This window comes from Lithobates pipiens, unplaced genomic scaffold (assembly GCF_037356315.1).
Source record: "Lithobates pipiens isolate NorthernLeopardFrog02 unplaced genomic scaffold, aLitPip1_a1.2 Scaffold_57, whole genome shotgun sequence".
Lineage (NCBI taxonomy): Eukaryota > Metazoa > Chordata > Amphibia > Anura > Ranidae > Lithobates > Lithobates pipiens.
Genome location: NW_027507879.1, coordinates 352,825 through 372,194, shown reverse-complemented (window position 1 = coordinate 372,194; position 19,370 = coordinate 352,825). Strand labels below are relative to the sequence as shown.

Below are 19,370 nucleotides of genomic sequence, written 5' to 3'. Positions count from 1 at the left end.
TTTTATTTATGAAAGTGTCCCTTTTCCCAAAAAGTTGCGTTTAAAACACCGCTGCACAAATACCGTGTGACATAAATATTGCAACAATCGCCATTTTAGTCTCTAGAGTCTCTGTTAAATATATATATATATATATATATATATATATATATATATAATGTTTGGGGGGTTCCAAGTAATTTTCTGGCAAAAAAATTGGATTTTAACTTGTAAACATCAAATGTCAAAAATAGGCTTAGTCATAAAAGGGTTAAAGCGACTAAGTGCAGAAAAAGTGCTCTGGTCAGGAAGAGGGTGAAATCTTCTGGGGCTGAAGCGGTTAAAGATCCATGCACACCCTTCCCTGCCAGGTCCTCCTTGCTCTCCTCCATCTCCCCCTCAGAGCAGGGAGAACACGTGGGTAGCAGTGATGGAGAGGAGCCACGCCTCCACCTACAACAACAAACCGCCCGCTCTGTGATTGGTGCCTGCAGTGGGGGCGTTTCTCCCCCGGAAGGGGGTGTGTGGCGCTCCTATGACCTCAAAGGCGGCTGTTTATCGTACACGTGCAGATAGAGGGCTGGTGGGCGGGGCGTGTGATTGTGACTTGTAGTGACCGCAGGCGATCGTTATGGAGGAGGAGGACAGGAATGGCATTCCCCCCCGAGGCACCCCGGTGTCCCGGCTCTCCAAGGCCCTCTCCCACACCCACCTCGACCTGCTGGAGCAAGAAGCCATGGCCGGCTGCTCCCTGCAGAGTTCCGGTGCCGTCACCCCGCGGGCGGCCCAGACCCCCCGAAAGAGGAAGCTGTCCAAGAGCCAGAGCCTGTCCGGATCCCTGGAGAGTCTGAGCGGCCTGGCCAGCGAGGCCAGAGTGCTGGTGGTGAACACCGGGGGGACCATCGGCATGATGTACCAGAATGAAGGTGACTTGTCTACCGGGGAGGAGGGGGAGGGGACCTCATCATCATCTGTGATAGCATAGATTCCAACCCCCATCACCTACCGACAGGGGATCCCAACCCCCATCATCTACACACAGGAGATAGATCCCAACCCCCATCACCTACACACAGGGGATCCCAACCCCCATCACCTACACACAGGGGATCCCAACCCCCATCACCTACACACAGGGGATAGATCCCAACCCCCATCACCTACACACAGGGGATAGATCCCAACCCCCATCACCTACACACAGGGGATAGATCCCAACCCCCATCACCTACACACAGGGGATAGATCCCAACCCCCATCACCTACACACAGGGGATAGATCCCAACCCCCATCACCTACACACAGGGGATAGATCCCAACCCCCATAACCTACACACAGGGGATCCCAACCCCCATCACCTACACACAGGGGATCCCAACCCCCATCACCTACACACAGGGGATAGATCCCAACCCCCATCACCTACACACAGGGGATAGATCCCACCCCCCATCACCTACACACAGGGGATAGATCCCAACCCCCATCACCTACACACAGGGGATAGATCCCAACCCCCATCACCTACACACAGGGGATAGATCCCAACCCCCATCACCTACACACAGGGGATAGATCCCAACCCCCATCACCTACACACAGGGGATAGATCCCAACCCCCATCACCTACACACAGGGGATAGATCCCAACCCCCATCACCTACACACAGGAGATAGATCCCAACCCCCATCACCTACACACAGGAGATAGATCCCAACCCCCATCACCTACACACAGGAGATAGATCCCAACCCCCATCACCTACACACAGGAGATAGATCCCAACCCCCATCACCTACACACAGGAGATAGATCCCAACCCCCATCACCTACACACAGGAGATAGATCCCAACCCCCATCACCTACACACAGGAGATAGATCCCAACCCCCCCCCCCCCCCCATTGCCTATAGATGGTTTTCCTAAACAACCCCCCCCCCCCCATTGCTTACAGACAGGGGATCCCTGCTGTACAGATGATTAGTATGGGAATCTCTTATGATATCAGATGACCAGAATCTCCTATCTATAAGTATTTATTACTGGTACTTATGTAGCACCTGCAGTTTTATGCTTTACATATTTATTGTACATTCATATTGGTCCTTGCCCTCCAAGAGTGACTTACAATCTAAGATCCTTATCTCACATGATTGCATACACATACCAGGGTCAATTTTAGCCAATCAACCTACCAGCATGTCTATGGAGTGTGGGAAGAAACCCGCCCAGGGAGAACATGCAAACTCCATGCAGGAGCTGTGGTTGGGGTTCAAGCTAATGAACGTAGTATTGCTAAGCGGAAGTGCTAACCACTTAGTCATTGTGCTGCCATATAGATGATCGGGGGTCTCTTGCCTGCACAGGGGGATCGGGGGGCTCCTGCCTGCACAGGGGGATCGGGGATCTCCTGCCTGCACAGGGGGATCGGAGGGCTCCTGCCTGCACAGGGGAATCGGGGGCTCTCCTGTCTATAGGTGATCATCTAACAGTACAAGAGATCCCAGTTCTCATCCCATTACTGATGATCTGGTGGGAAGGACAGAAGATCCCAATACTGATCTTTCAATCACACAGACAGGAGATCCCAACCAGTCCTCTGATTTTGAATCTTGTTCTGCAGACAGTGCCAATATAAGTAAAAATGATAACTTTACATTTCAGGGCCTTCTAAATGATGTCATTGGAAGTACGGATTGTGTACAATGTAACTTTTTCTGTAACCTGTGAAAACCTTCATCTCTAGAAGATTATGGATGAAGTTTTCCACAAGTTACAAAATGTCTGTTATCACTCCAGGCCTAAAAGGCTAATTCCACCTTTCACAGAAAAAGAATAATAATGTGCTCACATTGATAGAAAATATGCATTTATTGATGATTTGCAGTGGAGTCTACAAAGCATTGCAGCCCCCAACAGTGATTGGATTGAAATGCTTTGGCTTCTCCAGACTTCCTCCAGCCCATAATAGGCACTGACCTCCAGTGAGGCCTGTTCACACCTATACATTTTTTTTTTTTTTTTTAGCCCATTTTCAGTTTTGCAGAAACACACTACAGTCCATTTAATAGGGGTGCAACGGATCGTCACCGAGCCGTAATCCGAACGGGTCACCCTGTTCGGATCGGCACGCGTCACGAGCCTTGCTCCGGAGCCGTGCCCATCTTGGTGCACCCGTCGGCTGTTTATAATGTGATCGCTCCGTCAAATGACTTGTAAACAAACCGGCTTCATGATGACGCCGGTTCCTCACTCCTCTGTGTACAGATCTGTACCGTGGAGGGGAGAGATCGGATGGCAGCAGCGCTGTGGGCTGCATCTATAGTGCCCTCAGCACTGCTCTGTGACCATTTCAGTCACAGCCATCCCTCCATACTATGCCAATATTCGGCGAAACCCAGCCATGCTCAGCCAACATTACAGTGGGGGAGATTGTGGATATTACTGTGGGGACTATGTGGTGGTGGAATTTTCCCATGTTTCTGCAAATTCAGTTGTTATTTGCTGATCCGATCTGTGATTCTGATCCGAGCAACGATCCGATCCATGAGTTTTTTTCATCCGTTGCACCCCTACCATTTAACATAATTTCATGTGGGTTACATTCACTTCTGTGCATTTTATGGAAAGGGCCAGGGACTTTTTTCTAGTTTTTGGTTCCTTAACCACTAAGACCGGGCCTCTTTTTTTAGAGTGGTGTTTACAAGTTAAAAACATTATTTTTTTTTTTTTGCTAGAAAATTACTTAGAACCCCCAAACATTATACTTTTTTTTTCCCTAACATCCTAGAGAATAAAACAGCGGTCGTTGCAATACATTCAGTCATACCGTATTTGTGCATCGGTCTTCCAAGCGCACATTTTTTTTTTTTTTTAAATAAACTTTCTTGAATTAAAAGAGACTTTTTTTTTTATATATATTGTGAAAGATAATGTTACTCTGAGTAAATTGATACCCGACATTCCACATTTCAAAATTGCGCCTGCTCGTGGAATGGTGACACTTAAAGTAGAGGGCCACTCTGAAAAACAAAAATACATTAAAATTTAGAAAAAAATCTGAAAAAAAAAATGAGAATTTTTTTTTTTTTACTTACCAGAAATCCCTGTTGCTAGGCACATCGTCCTAATCTGCCTCTTCCTCCTCCGCGGGGATCTTCTGTCTTCTCTCCTCCGTGCGGCGTCTTCTGGGTAATGGGTCGCGCTGTGTTCTGGGAACTGTGTGTCCCAGAACACCGTGCACCCCATTCACAAAGCGCTGGGCGACTCGCGCATGCGCAGTAGGAAACGGGCACTGAAGCCGCAAGGCTCCACTGCCTGTCTCCCTTAGCTAAAATGGCGGCGCCGAGAGCCGAAGGACGGGTCAGCCTTTGAGCGGCCGACATCGCGGGCGACAGTGTTTGCAGCTGCTGACTTTTAATTTTTATTTTATTTTTTTAAACCGGCCCTCCTCTTTAACCTAAAAATCTCCATAGGCGACATTTAAAAAAAATTCTACAGGTTGCATGATTTGCACTACAGAGGCGTTCTAGGACTAGAATTATTCCTCTCGCTCTACCGATCGCAGTGATACCTAATGCGTGGTTTGAACACTGTTTTCATATGCGAGCGCTACATTTACATTTATTTATTTTTTTTTTACTTTTATTTTTACACTAAAAAAAAAACAAAAAAAGTAAACATCCCTTGTAATAGAAAAATATGAGATCTGGGATAAAAAAGACCTCTCAATGCAACCTGCATAGGTGTGAGCCAGGCCTGACAGGGCTAAGTGAAGAGGCTTTTTGCAGCAATGAGGGCAGGCGTAACTTTTTGCTCTTGTTTAGTTTAGTTTTGGATATAGTGTGGAGAGGTTAGACCTCCTATAACGTTTTTAATGCTGTGTCCTCACTGAGTAGATTCACCCGTCTGTGTGTTCTGGTGACCATCGTTTCCCCTCACCTCCTGGGGACAGCTCTAAAATATTGGAATTTCTCTCCATAACAAAGGGGAACCGCTGTCCTAAGCCTGGTGCACATGTGCCGCATATCGTCCGGTTCAACAGGGACCAGCCAACATTCGGCTCGTATGTACATCAGCCTGAAGCGGGTGTTCTGTCCAAAAAGGTCCACCTATTGAATACTGTCTGCCCCGTACTGCACAGGCGCGGTACGGAGCATAAGGAGCTTCAGAAATTCAAGTGATCATGGGACTGCACAGAGGGTCGCTCGCCACCCTTCGCTTCAGGCACGGCCTCTCTTCGCTCGGCTCTTTTTATTCTAACTCTATGTCCACTTGGATGGTGGAGCTTGAACCTGGACTCACGGCGCAGGCGCTGTTAATCTTTGGCTATTTTCGGAATCTGCTTGTCATGTGTAATGCGCATGCACAGTGACAGTACACAGCGGACACTATCTGACGAGGGACAGTATTTGACTGGTCATCGGCAGAATGGGCATGCTGGAAAATCAGCAGGCTGGTGTTTTCAGACAAGGTTCAGTTTTCCTCTTAGAACACACAAAAACAATGCATTTTGGATGGCAAAAATATGAATGCAATCTATACACTGGGGGGAGAACCTCTGGGGGTATCTAGGATAGAAAAGGACCTGGGGGTCCTAGTAGATGATAGGCTCAGCAATGCCAAGCTGCTGCTAACAAAGCAAACCGAATATTGGCATGCATTAAAAAGGGGATTCATTCCAGAGACTTCTGATTATGGTGATAACACATGTGTGAGACTTTTACACAGTGTGGCCACATACAGAGGCCCAACATGCAGGGAGCGCCATCAGGCGTTCTTGGAGCATAAATTACACACATAAACGCGGCAACCGATTTTAGCCACATTTGTGTTTTTAAAGGAACCCAATTTTTTGGACATGAAAACTCATAAATATGATGGTAAACCATGAAAAAATATTTAAAAAAAATTGCCACAAGACTGTTAGATAATTTAATAAATTGTATTAACGTTTAAATTTGCTTCAAATAGACAATAAAAATAAAGGACAGAGAAATAAAATTCATCTGTACATCTATAGATATATATGCACATACCTGAAAGTCACATGTTCCTCTGGTGAAGGACTGTTTCTTATATTGGTGTCCATGCATGTCAGACCGGGTCGTACTTTTTCTAAGAGCAGATCAAATGTGACAATGGACATATGGGTAAAATTAAAAGACTTGTCAGGGTAGGTACACAGCTGTACATACATGTTTGTGAAATATCCAACGGACATTCGCTGTGCCATCAACGGATGGGTCCAATATCGACTAGCTCTGACTCAGGACCTCTCACGCAATTTGTGATAACGTTGCTTCCTCATCAAGAGCAACATCAGGAGCATTTCCTGACATATATTCAATATGGGATCCATTTCCAAAAAACAAAGAAAGAGAGGCAAGTGTAAAACTGCTCTCTCTGCTGCTGCTCACTCTGATCAAAATGGCAGAAATAGTTAAAGGGGTTGTAAAGGTAAAAGTTTTTTCACCTTAATGCATTCTTAGCATTAAGGTGAAAAAACATCTGATAGTGCCCACGCCCCCAGCCCCCGCCCTGGGAGGCGGGGCCTAGCGATTACAGTGAGCGGCTATAGCCGCTGGCCGTATCACGGGAGCGCGCCAGCAGGTGCTTCTCACCATGCGTGGGAGAAGTACTTGCGGTGGGAAGCCGAGACAGCCGCTGAGGGACCCCAGAAGAACAAGTTTGGGGCGACTCGAGCTGTGCAGTGGAGGCAAGTACAATATGTTGTTTTAAAAAAATTCCCTTTACAACCCTTTAATAATACATGCTTTCTGAGCTTGGGGAGGGTCTATATGATGTTATCTTTACAAACGTTTATAAACGCAAAACGTGTTTTTTTTATTTTTATTTTTTATATAAACGTGTTCAGCAGAGCAGAGTTTCACCGGCATCTCATGTGCATGGGGCCTAATTGTACAGATAAAACAAGGCATTTTGGGCATGTTGGGTCTCATGTACACTGCTGCTGGTAAACGGACGTTTAGGAGAAGTTGGGCATTTTTTTTTCAGCTGATCATGAACTCTCCTACTGTTATATTATCAGTACAGCTTGTGAAAAACTGTTAAAGGCGGTAATTCGCTTTTAGTTTACAGGCTTTTTCATTTTAACCAAAAAAATATATATTTTTTTCCAAATGCTTTTAGATCCAAGCACGGCTAGGCACAACCTGCAAACGCGGCTAAACACAGGTTTTTAGATGCCCGTTTCTAGCTGTCAAGTTAAATTGCTCAGGAGAGGTTGAATAACGCCCCGTGTACACGAAGCCTACAGAAAGAACTACCAGTGTGTCTTTGAGTGAAGCCTCTTTCCATAAGATAAGTAGAACTGCTGGATCGGCAGCAGTCTCTCAGCACCACCCTGCTTCATCGCACTTCACCTCTTCTTTCCCTTTTGTTTGTGTAGCAGTCAGAGCAATGTAGAATGTAAAATAGCTGGTTGGAGTAGAACTCTATGGCTGAGATTCATGTAGGTAACTGGAAACCTGAGCATGTTTTAGTGTTTTATTATTATTATTTTTTTTTTTAGGTTTCATTCCTGGTTAAACTCTGAATTCAATTGCTCTCCGGTTTAACCCCCTTTGGAAAACCAGTTGTATGTTTGCCTTTACCACTGGGTCCTACTCATCTAGCTACATTCTGTTTTACTTATGGCCTCAATCACATGGGCTTTTCAGTCCTCACCCACGTGGGATGCACAGGTGTTTTGTGCAGGCAGCCTGTTAAAATCAGTGACGGGTTGTGTCGATCTCCACAAACATCCAGTGTATAGCCGCACGGGTCAGAATGCAGATGTATTGCGCCCCGATCCATACATTGGACCTGTACTGGTGTACACTTTGGAAAGTGTGGAGATCCATGCAGTCTGTCATTGAATTGAACAGTCAGTCTACACGGAACACCTGTGTATCGCTTGAGGGTGAAGATGACCCCTTTGCAGGGGTGTGCGAATGAGGCCTAATTAAATAATAATAGGTGAGAACCATATGTGGAAGCGTTGTTGATTTGGAATCTTGGAACAGAGATTCCCTTTTTCCTGATGTTTGACCAAAACTGGGTGAAATAGACCTATGGGGCTGCCATTGCCAACTTCAATAAATGCTAATTATGCAATATTGCTAATTAACTGTTAATGCTGCTCTCTGGCTGAATATTTTGGGTTTGGGGTATTTAGAGAATTGAGGCCGGTCAGTCCGGTTGGCGGTCAGTAAATCAACATTTTCAGAAGTAGCTTAAAGTGGTTGTAAACCCTTACAACACACCTTGACCTACAGGTAAGCCTAGATTAAGGCTTACCTGTAGGTCCAAGAAATATCTCCTAAACCTACACTATTGAGGAGATATTTGCCGAAAGACAGGCACCGCTGTCGATGGCGCATGCACCGTAGACAGCGACACGCACTGAGCGCGCCGCCGTCAACGGCAATATGCCGCGAGTGGCGGCTCCCGTGCGCATGCGTGGGAGTGACGTCATCGCGGCTTCGCCGAATGACAGCGGCGGAGCAGCAAGACTCACCGAGAAGATGGATGCGCCGGACTACAGGGGACAGCGTGACTTCGCTGGCTCCTGTGTCGGGTAAATGACACGTAATGGACTACGATGCGATGCATAGTAGTCCATTATGCTTTAGCTTTGCAGGGAATGAAAGAGGAAGTAAACCCATTGGGGTTTACTTCCTCTTTAAGGGTGGCCATACATGGAGCAAATTACTTTCCTGCAGCCATGGGTTACCCTCCACAGACCATGTTGATGCGGGATTCCCCCCTGCCAGCGAATGTCTTCTCCCGGCAGGGGAGGCTGTCCCCACTGGAAGAAGCATAGTGATTATCGCTAGGGGCTGTAGTTTTTATATTTTATTTTGTTTTGTTTTTTTGTACTTTTGGTCTTTACGTGTACTGTTGCCCTCTGCAGCTGGCTGTAGTATCATTGTATTCTGATGGTGGCAAAACCTGCTGTCAGAATATAATAATGTAGGGCAGCCTTTCTCAACCTTTTCAACACAAAGGAACCCTTGAAATAGTTCTCCAGTCTCGGGGGGAACCACCTGCTAAAAATTTTAAATCTACAACTCATGATACTCTAGTGCAGTGATGACGAACCTTGGCACCCCAGATGTTTTGGAACTACATTTCCCATGATGCTCAACTGCAATGAAGAGTGCATGAGCATCATGGGAAATGTAGTTCCAAAACATGTGGAGTGCCAAGGTTTGCCATCACTGCTCTAGTGTGTTGGTCAGTGGGAAAAATGGTCCTTACACTTCTGGTCAGTGAGAAGAATTACCTTCTTAAAGATAGCCAAAAAGATCAATGGAGTCAGTGGGAACTTATCTGAGAGGCAGAAATGGCCCAATGCTGAAGGAACCCCTACAACCTCTGGAGGAACCCTAGTTGAGAATCACTGATGTAGTGAATGTGTTGATGGGGAACTTTAATCATTTTCTTTTTCAACCTATGGTTGAAGGAAAGAAAATTGCTTGATAAATGGCCAGCTTTAAATGTTCCCACCAACTTCTCTGCCAACTCTTAAGTGTACCTATAAATCCCATGCGGGCAAGCAGATACAGTGTGACAGGAAGAGTCTATGAACTACAAACCGACAAGCGCATAGGATGCCAGGGCTTGTAGTGCATTCACACACAGGGCTGTGTGACTGAATGACACGGCGGCACTGATTTCTCCCCATACTGCTGTTAATAGGGGGGGATCGCACAGTGGCTGCAGCATTGGGAACATATTGCATGTTCAACCCTAAAAACTGTAGGAACATGCAACATGTTTCCGAAGGTGAACTTAACCTTTAAAGAGGAAGTAAACCCTGATGCGAACACATACGTGAGTAGCGCCCGTGTATGAAAACTGTATTCAAACCACCCATGTGAGGTATCCCCACAATTGTTAGAGTGAGAGCAATCATTTTAGCCCTAGACCTCCACTAACGCAAAACAAGCATCATGAAGAAATATAACTAATTTTACTGTTTTATTGTTATTATCATTATTTTTATTTGAAAGAGTGTATTTTTTCAAAAATAAAAAAAGTGGGCTTGTAAGACTGTGTCACAAATACGGTGTGACAAAGTATTGCAAGGTCCATCATTTTATTCTCTAGGGTGTTCAAACCCCCAAACATTTATATATATATTTATTTTTATTCTAAGTCATTTTCTAGCAAAATAAATTATTTTAACTTGTAAACAAGTGTAGTAAAAATATATATATATATATATATATATATATATATATTTTAAAAAAAAAAGTCTCGGGGGTTCAAGTGGTTAAACAACTTTTTTTTTTTTTTTTTTTTTTTTTGCTTAGCTTGATAGTGTGATTTTTCATGAGATTTAGTGGCAAGCTATGAGAGTTTTGTTGATCATTTAAGCCCCTTACTCTGTACAGATTGTGTTTGGCACATTCTTATCAGTTTTTGTGATAGGACTTTGCAAAATATTTGTTCAGTTTAGATTAGTTATCTTGAATGGCAGAATGTTGGCACCTGCTTTTATATGTAGCCAGCAATGCTATTTTTGCCTGACTATTTTGTAGTGAAAGCCATGATTTCAGTGTAGAAATTTCAGGCACAAAAAATATATAAGAAGAAAATCTTTGAAGTAAGTGCTGTATATGTTTGTTTTCAGCACTGCCAGCCACCCTGAGGGCCACATGTTTAAAGGGGTTGTTAAAGCGGTTCTTCACCCTAAAGGGGAAGTTCCGCTAGTATTATCCCTCCCCCCTCCGGTGCCACAATCGGCACCTTTCGGGGGGGAGGGGGGTGCAGTTACCTGGATAATCCAGGTAACTGCACACACTTCCGGCCAGACCCCCGCATCACTCCGCCCACCCCCCCCCCCCCCCCCCGTTGTGTTCTGGGAAACGCACAGTTCCCAGAGACACAGCGGGGAACCAGTGCAGCGCGACTCGCGCATGCGCAGTAGGGAACCGGGCAGTGAAGCCCTCATGCTTCACTTCCCGATTCCCTGACAGAGGATGGCGGCGGTGGCTGCAGCGAGACGAGCGATCGCTCGTCATCTGCCGCCGACATCGCTGGAACCTGGGACAGGTAAGTGTGATATTATTAAAAGTCAGCAGCTGCAATATTAGTAGCTGCTGGCTTTTAATATTTTTTTTTTAGGTGCAGCTCCTCTTTAAGGTTAGTTTTTTATTTTCTAAATAGGTTCCTTTAAGCTAGTTCATTGTTGGTTCACTTACCTTTTCCTTTGAAAATATTTTTATTTCTATTTTTTTTTCTTTGTCTGAATTTCTCACTTCCTGTTTCTCCTCAGTAAACACCGCTCAGATGATGGCGTGAAGTTTACGGAGGAGAAACAGGAAGTGAGAAATTCAGACAAAGGGAAAAAAAACATTTAGAAAAAAAAATCGAAGGAAAAGTTAAAGAGGTTGTATACCTGCTGAATTTTTTTTTTCTTAACTCACCTGCAAAGGAAAAGGCCTAATGAGCTAGTATGCACCGCATACTAGCTCATTATGAAATACCTTAGAACGAGGCTCCGACATCTGGTCCGATCCACGCTGAGGGAGCTGACATGCTCCCTCTGCGTTCTTTCCGGGTATCGCGGCTCCGGCGCTGTGAGTGGCTGGAGCCGCGATATTGTCACTCCCGCGCATGCGCACAGGAGATTTCTTCCCGGCAGGGTCCGGAGTCGGCCGGACTTCCAGCCGAGAATCCCCTGTGCGCATGCGCCGCTGCAGTCAGCGGCGCATTGCGAGGGAATATCTCCTAAACCGTACACGTTTAGGAGATATTTTTTTTCACCTACAGGTAAGCCTTATTATAGGCTTTCCTGTAGGTAAAAGTACCTAAATCGACTATACAATCACTTTAAGTGAACCAACAATGCACTAGCTTAAAGGAACCTATTTAGAAAGTAAAAAAATTAACCTCTACAATCCCTTTAAAACACTAATAAAAACATCAAAAAACATTCCACTCCCCACACTGCAATGCACGAGCAGTCAGTCTCCCTGCCCCAGGGGTAGGGAACCTTGGCTCTCCAGCTGTTTTGAAACTACAAATCCCATCATGCCTCTGCCTCTGGGAGTCATGCCTGTGATTGTCAGGGTCTTGCAATGTCTCATGGGACTTGTAGTTTCAAAACAGCTGGAGAGCCGACGTTCCCTACCCCTGCCCTGCCCCAAGGGAGGTGATGGCAAGCTGAGCATGCTGCAAATACTGACTTTCTGAAAATCCATATTTTAATAGTTGTTCAGGCGTTTCCCAAGGCAGCGATTAAAAAGATAGCACCAGCCAAAAATAAGAATATGGCTCTATTTTGTCATACAAGCTTACTACCTATTACACTACCAATAGGTGCGAAAGCTGACGTTTATGTCCCCCTTGGCACTTTTGTTTTTGGCAAAGTCACCCGGGAGTGGTAGTGGGTATCTGTCAAAACCAGTTACCTACCCCCCCTCGATATGGGCGGAGCTTTGCTTTATAGTGTTACTAAACCCAGGGCCCTGCATTCACTATATCTTGAAATGCAATAATTTCAGTAAATATAAGCTGCTTAATACCTTTTTTCATCAGCAGTATATAGCAGTCTTGTGACTTCTATCAGTTCCTGGTTAAAGCTTGTAGGAGGAGTTTTCATTCTGCATTAGCTGTCCTATCGGGATGCAGGACCCCTGACCCTCTGTCTGGACAGTGTCGATTGGCCCTGTGCTGATCACATGCACTCTCCAAAGAAAATAAACTCTAGTGATACACACCAAACTGAGCATGTGCAGAGTGACCCAAGTAACTGTCTTATCCAGACATGTTTTGGAGACAATGCAAAAAGGGGAGGATCTGTGCATACAGGATCAAGCAGCCTTTTTACACAATGCAGGGGATTAACCCCTTAGGTTCCACAGTGAGTATAACGAGCATGCTTTACTGCATATACAGACTGATTTTACTGTCGTGGGTTTAGTAATACTTTAACCCTAAATGCAACAGGTTAATGTGTAGCATAACGCACAATGGTGCAGAGGGGACAGTGTGAAACCAACTTTAAAGGGTTTGTTAAGTCAGAAGGTTTTTATCTTAATGCGTTCTATGCATTAAGATAAAAAACCTTGTGTGTGTGTGTAGCAGCCCCCCTAATACTCACCTAAGCCCCCTCTCTATCCAACGATGTCCACGAGTGGCTTTGCTGCCCGAGACTCTCTCTCCTGATTGGCTGAGACACTGCAGCTCCCGCTACGGTCAGTCAGTTAGCCAATCAGGAGAGAGGGGGTGGGGCTCTGTGTCTGAATGGACAGGAGGGAGGGAAGGACCCGAGAAGAGGATAATTTGGGCTGCTCTGTGCAAATCCACTGCAACAGGACAGGCAAGTATAATCCATTTTGTATAGGGGAAAAAAATACTTTACAGTCACGTTTTAAGGGAAATCTGTGCTTTCCCACACAGGGAAGCGATGAATTCCAGATAAAAGTAAAACCACCCACAAGTCTACTGCATCCCCCTCTTGCAGCTTATGCTTTTCTTTCTTTTGCTTTTCCTCCATTCAGAATTTGGTTGGGGGGGGGGGGGGGGGGGGGAGAGAGATGAATGAAAATCTTCTATAAGGTATGATTCACTGGCATCACTTATGGCAGAGCTACTTGGCCCAATGCTTTTCACATGCACCTCCCTTCCTATAAGGATTGGGTGTAAGTGAATCTGTTTCGCCCTTTACAATGGCTATCCTCTGTTGAAATTGCAAGTAAAGCTGGCCATACATTATACAATTATCTTGTTCAATATCCTTTAAGCTGGCCATACACCTATAGATTATCTGCAGATTTTCTATGGTTAGATGGGAAAAAGTGCAACAGATTTCTCCATGTATGCTAAACTGTGTGGATGGAGGAATCTCCCACTAGGCCAAGCTTCAGGATCTTGCTAGTCAGTCCCGCTAGCTCTCAACCTAAACGATGCCTGCAGCCAATCAGAATGTGAGAGCCAGTGGGGCCAACTAGCAATATATGGAAGCCAGTGTGAGATTCCTCCATCCACACAGTTCAGCGTAGGTGGAGGAATCTGTTCCACTTTTTCCATCTGACCATAGAAAATCTGCAGATAATCTATAGATGTATGGCCAGTCTAAGATTTACCTTCAACTATGTAGTGCAAGGGCCTTACAAATTGAAAGTGTTTAGGTTTGACCTCCCCCATATAGTATGGTTTTGGTCATTTTAAAGGAAAATCGTATAGTGTATGGGCAGCCTTAAGGACTGTAAACATGGGCCGAATGTCAGGAGACATTGGCTAGTTCACACAAAACGGAACAGCTGACATTCGTCCCGTGTGTGGGTCTGTCTGATGTGCATGCTGGAAAACCAGCAGCTGACCAACTCCCGATCAGTGTTCTCGGCCCCCTGTCAGAAAACGGCTCGGCGGGGAAGAACGCTGTATTAAGGTTGTGTCGTTAGTACAGCGTTTCCGACCAGAGCTGGCAGTTTGTTTTTCAGGGGAAAAAAAACGGTTTCTGTACAAGAAATCAAGTCAGTTGTGGTGGTGGTTCACGACTGCTTTATATTTTTAGTACCCTTAGGGCTGGTTCCCACTGCTGCTATGCGGGAGCGCTGCAAATCTACTGCGGGTTCCCGCATCGCATTTCTCCTGGCGGCAGTTCACACTGCCCCATGCGAACTGCAGGGAGTGTCAGTTAAAAGTTAATGACACCCCCCCAAATCAGTTCACATATCACACTGCGATCTGCAAACGCGGACAGAAATCGCATCGCATGGTGTGAACACCCACGCAATCCGCTTCTGTTGCAGACCAAAAAAAATTGAATACTATCTTTTTGGCTGAAATCGCATCACACAGAGATCGCAGGTGATTTGCACTTCAGTGCGGTACAAATCACATCCGATCTCAGACATCACAGCAGTGGTAACCCAGCCTTAGACAGAAATGTGTTTTTTTTTATTTTTTTATTTATTTATTTTTTTTCCTCCAAGGTAATCCTCCCACCTTTTATGTAATATTTTGTTGCATTTTGCTCTGTAGCCTAATAAAACATTGAGCAGAAGACCTTGCTCAGACATTTAACTGTTTACACTTGTAGCCAGTGAAGTTATGTGACCTTGTTGCTCTGTAAATGTATACTTTTCTACATATATCATGTGGCCTCCTGGTATTGAGTTACAGGTACTGCTAACAAATACAACTCCACTGACTCAAATATCTACAGTGCGGAATGTTTCCTTATCTCAAGAAGTCCTACACACCCATGTGTGTTTATCATCATGCCATGGGGGGGGGGGGGGCTCCAATTCTGCTTGGTTATCATAACAGGACAATGACATCTGCCCTCATGATCTCAAAACATAGTTCACGGAGTTTCCTTAAAAGAAGTAAACCCTGATGGGTTTACTTCCTCTTTCATTCCCTGCAAAGGTAAAGCATAATGGACTACTGTGCATCGCATAGTAGTCCATTATGTGTCACTTACTTGACACAGGAGCCAGCGAAGTCATCGATGTCCGCTGTAGTCCGGCGCATTCATCTTCTGGGTGGTTCTCGCTGCTCCGCTGCTGTCATTCGACGAAGCCATGATGACGTCACTCCCGCGCATGCGCACGGGAGCCGCCACTCGTGGCATATCGCCGTTGACAGCTGCGCACTCAGTACTCCTGCGTGCCGCTGTCTATGGCGCATGCGCCGTAGACAGCGATGCCCGTCGTTCGGCAAATATCTCCTAAACCGTGTAGGTTTAGGAGATATTTCTTGGACCTACAGGTAAGCCTTAATCTAGGCTTACCTGTAGGTCAAAGTGGTTTGTAAGGGTTTACAACCACTTTTAATACAATGCATCAGACCGTGAAGGAATGAATGGGCTCTTCAGTTTCATGTATAGCAGGGATTAGTGGACCTCCAGCTGTTGCAGAACTACAAGTCCCATGAGGCATAGCAAGACACTTATGATGGGGTGGGCCCAAACTGTTTATATATATATATATATATAAAATATATATATATATATATATATATATATATATATATATATATATATATATATATATATATATATATATATATATATATATATATATATATATATATATATATATATATATATAAATTTTTTTTTTTTGGGTGTTTCCCCCCCCCCACACAGTAATATAATTGTGTCTCTTTTGAGGAATAACAAACACAATCCCATAAACCTTGTAGGCCACAATTGCTAGAAATTCTCTGTCACTAATGACCCTGTTCTTGGTTTGTCTGATGTAACTTGAATGCAAGCCTGTACAGTGGAACAAGTTTCTCGGTCTACTACATGACTAATGGAGGAAAGAATGCCTTAGTAACTGTGAGAGTAATGTAGAGCTGCCACGACGGCGTAACGGACTATGTCGACTACGAAAATACGTCGACATGCGTGAATGCCGTCGACGTGTCACGCGCGTGTCATCTCGCGGGTAAATGGCGGCGGCAGCTGCTGCTGATGCCCCTGGGAATGGGGAAAAAATTTCCGGTGCAACCCACGAAAAAGCCAGACCACGACTTTCAAAGGTATGGGAATTCTTTAAACAGAGGCCAGATAAAATGGCCCTTTGTTCCCTCTGCAAAACCGAAATGGCGTACCACGGCAGCACTACTGCGATGCACGAGCACCTCAGAAGAAAACATCCTGGCACACTACGGCCTCAAACCGACGAGACATCTTTGTAAGTACTACTTGCTAATATTTTGTTCGTTTTGGGAGACAATGGGAGTAATTTGTGGTCAATATTTATTAATATATTTTATATGCTCATGCTGCTACTGCTAGTAAGTAAGATGCATCATTATTAGTGCATGCTCAGGGGGTACATAATTGTTGCTGTGCTGCTTTGCTCATTTTTTTTTTTTTTTAATGCCCATCTGTTTTTTTTTTTTTAAATGTTTCACATTCACAAGGCATTGAATTTGACAACTTTCGGCAATGTATGAGCTGAGAGAAGAGATGCCATGCTTTTCTTCCTATACACAGAGCAGCAACAATATAATATTATTTAATTGCAGACAGACATTTACTACCCTACCCGTACCCTCTTTTAAATACGCAGTACAAGTACATTATTAGCATTGAGCATTCATGTTGGTTAAACTTGGTTCAGGTTCCTAAATGTTAATTAATATTGTGTGTCTTTTTTTTGTTTTGTTTTTTTCCTCAGGAAGAGGCAAAGCTGTGTACAGGAGTTCTTCCATAAAAAGGATGTCACTGTTTGCACACCCCAAATTGCAGTTGCATATACCAATAGCATACGCAACATGATTGTAAAAGATATGAGACCTCTTTTTACTGTAGACGGTCAAGGATTTTGTGAGATGATCAACGCGTTTTACCCAAGATACACACTTCCCTCCAGGTCCCATTTCACTAAACTGATGGAGAAGAAATATGAGGAGAATTTTGAAAGATTGAAAGCCTCACTCAAAGATGTGAAATCAAAAATAGCTCTCACCACAGACGCATGGACCAGCATTGCCACAGAGGCATACTTGGGTGTCACATGCCACTTCATCAATGAAGACTGGAATCTTGCATCGTACAATCTGACCACTATGCCACTTGAAGATCGGCACACAGCTGAAAACATTGCTAACTGGGTGGAAAAAGCAGCTGAAAAGTTTGAGATATCCATGGCCAATGTAAATGTAGTTGTCCACGATAACGCTGCAAATGTTGTCACTGCTCTGCGTATTTTGGAAGAAAAGCATGGCATCTCTTCTCTCAGGTGTGCTGGTCATACATTGCAGTTAGTTGTCAACCGTGCCCCGAGGGATCACCTGATCAGCAAGACCCTGAGGGCTGCAAAGTGCCTTGTGGAACATTTAAAAAAAAAAGTGAGCTTGCCACTATGAAGCTTAAAGCAAAGCCGCAACAAATGGGTACCCCTGAGCACACACTAATAAATGATGTATCCGTAAGATGGAACAGTACTTTACACATGATCAGCCGCCTGCTTGAACAGAGGTGGCCTGTGACTGCAACTCTTTCCGATGCCGCACCACGAGGGAAGCGCTTCCTAGATTTAAAACATGATCAGTGGAGCTTACTTGAGAAAGTGGAACAAGTCCTGAAGCCATTTGAGTGTGCTACTGTTTTCTTGAGTGGAGAGTCCTATGTGACTGCTTCCGCTCTACCTCCTCTGGTAAAAGGCCTCCAGAAATCCATACAGAGCACAATTTGCGAGACAGCAGCAGTCAAAGCTTTCCAAAGTGTTGCTGCACAGGAGATGACCTCAAGATGGGAGCGGGAAACTAAATTCAGAGATGATGGTGGAGAAAATATATGTCTTATTGCAGCAGCCCTGGACCCCAGATTCCGCAAACTAAAATTCCTGCCAGCAGAGGACAGTTTAAAAGTTCACCTCACGGTCCAAGCTCTTGCTCTTGAAGTGAAAAGAAGATACAAGGAAGAGCAAACGCAACATCGATGTGAGGAACAACGGTCAACCAGTGCAGACATGAAATTTTCTGAGAAGAGGCAAGTGTCTCTGTTAGACACTTTGCTCGGTTCTTCAGATTCAGATGGCCACCACAGTAATGGCGACGATGACACTGGTCACATCCAAGATCAAGAAACCCACAGTGAAGTTGTGCGGAATGATATACACATGTATTTCAGTGAGCAGGCTATTCTAAAGGAAGAAAATCCGCTGAAATGGTGGAAGGAAAATAAATAGAGGTTTCCCATCTTGGCCATGCTGGCAAAGAGTTACTTGTCTGTGTCCCGGCAACATCAACACCATCTGAAAGTCTTTTCTCAGTTGCTGGCAACATTGTGACTAAAAAAAGAGCAAGCCTAACATCAGAGCATGTTGATATGCTAACCTTCCTCCATTGCAATGCTAAAATATAGCATTGCAATGGAGTAGATAACACAGGCCCCCAACCTTTTGCACTCATGACTGTGTTGTGTTCTTGTTGGGCTGTATTAGTGTATTTATGTTGGGATGGCTCATGGCTGCCTTCAGTGTTGTATTGGCCATATTTTTGCACAGCCACAGTGTTGAGCAGTGCTTTTGGTGGGCTGGGCTTGGTTCCTCCTTGCTTCCTTCCTTGAAAACGGTTACCTCCTCAGGTATGTTTTACATTACAATTACTCACCACAAAAATACTGCTCAATCGACTCTACAATAACACTATGTATGTAATAATGATTACAATTACATAGTGTTATTGTATGTTGACCAGCATTTTTGTGGTGTTAAACACCACCACTTTTAGGTCAAGAGGCATAATGCCATATAAATTCTGCCTAACACTTTGCAAAATATGCATTCTGAAGGCATTATGTGTGGTTGAGTAGTAAGGTTACCACACAATGCCTTCAGAATGCATCTTTTGCAAAGTGTTAGGCAGAATTTATATGGCATTTTCATGCCTCATGCCCTAAAGC

The 19,370-nt window shown here is 44.7% G+C and overlaps 1 protein-coding gene across 1 annotated transcript in view; it reads left to right on the top strand.

Moving 5' to 3' along the window:
- Window positions 1-489: 489 nt before the first annotated feature.
- Window positions 490-19,370, top strand: part of ASPG (asparaginase) — a gene marked incomplete in the record, with an annotated part of 142,614 nt that continues 123,733 nt past the window's right edge. Inside the window, 1 exon segment of the mRNA XM_077467569.1 lies at window positions 490-905. Coding sequence (XP_077323695.1) covers window positions 611-905 — 295 coding nt within the window.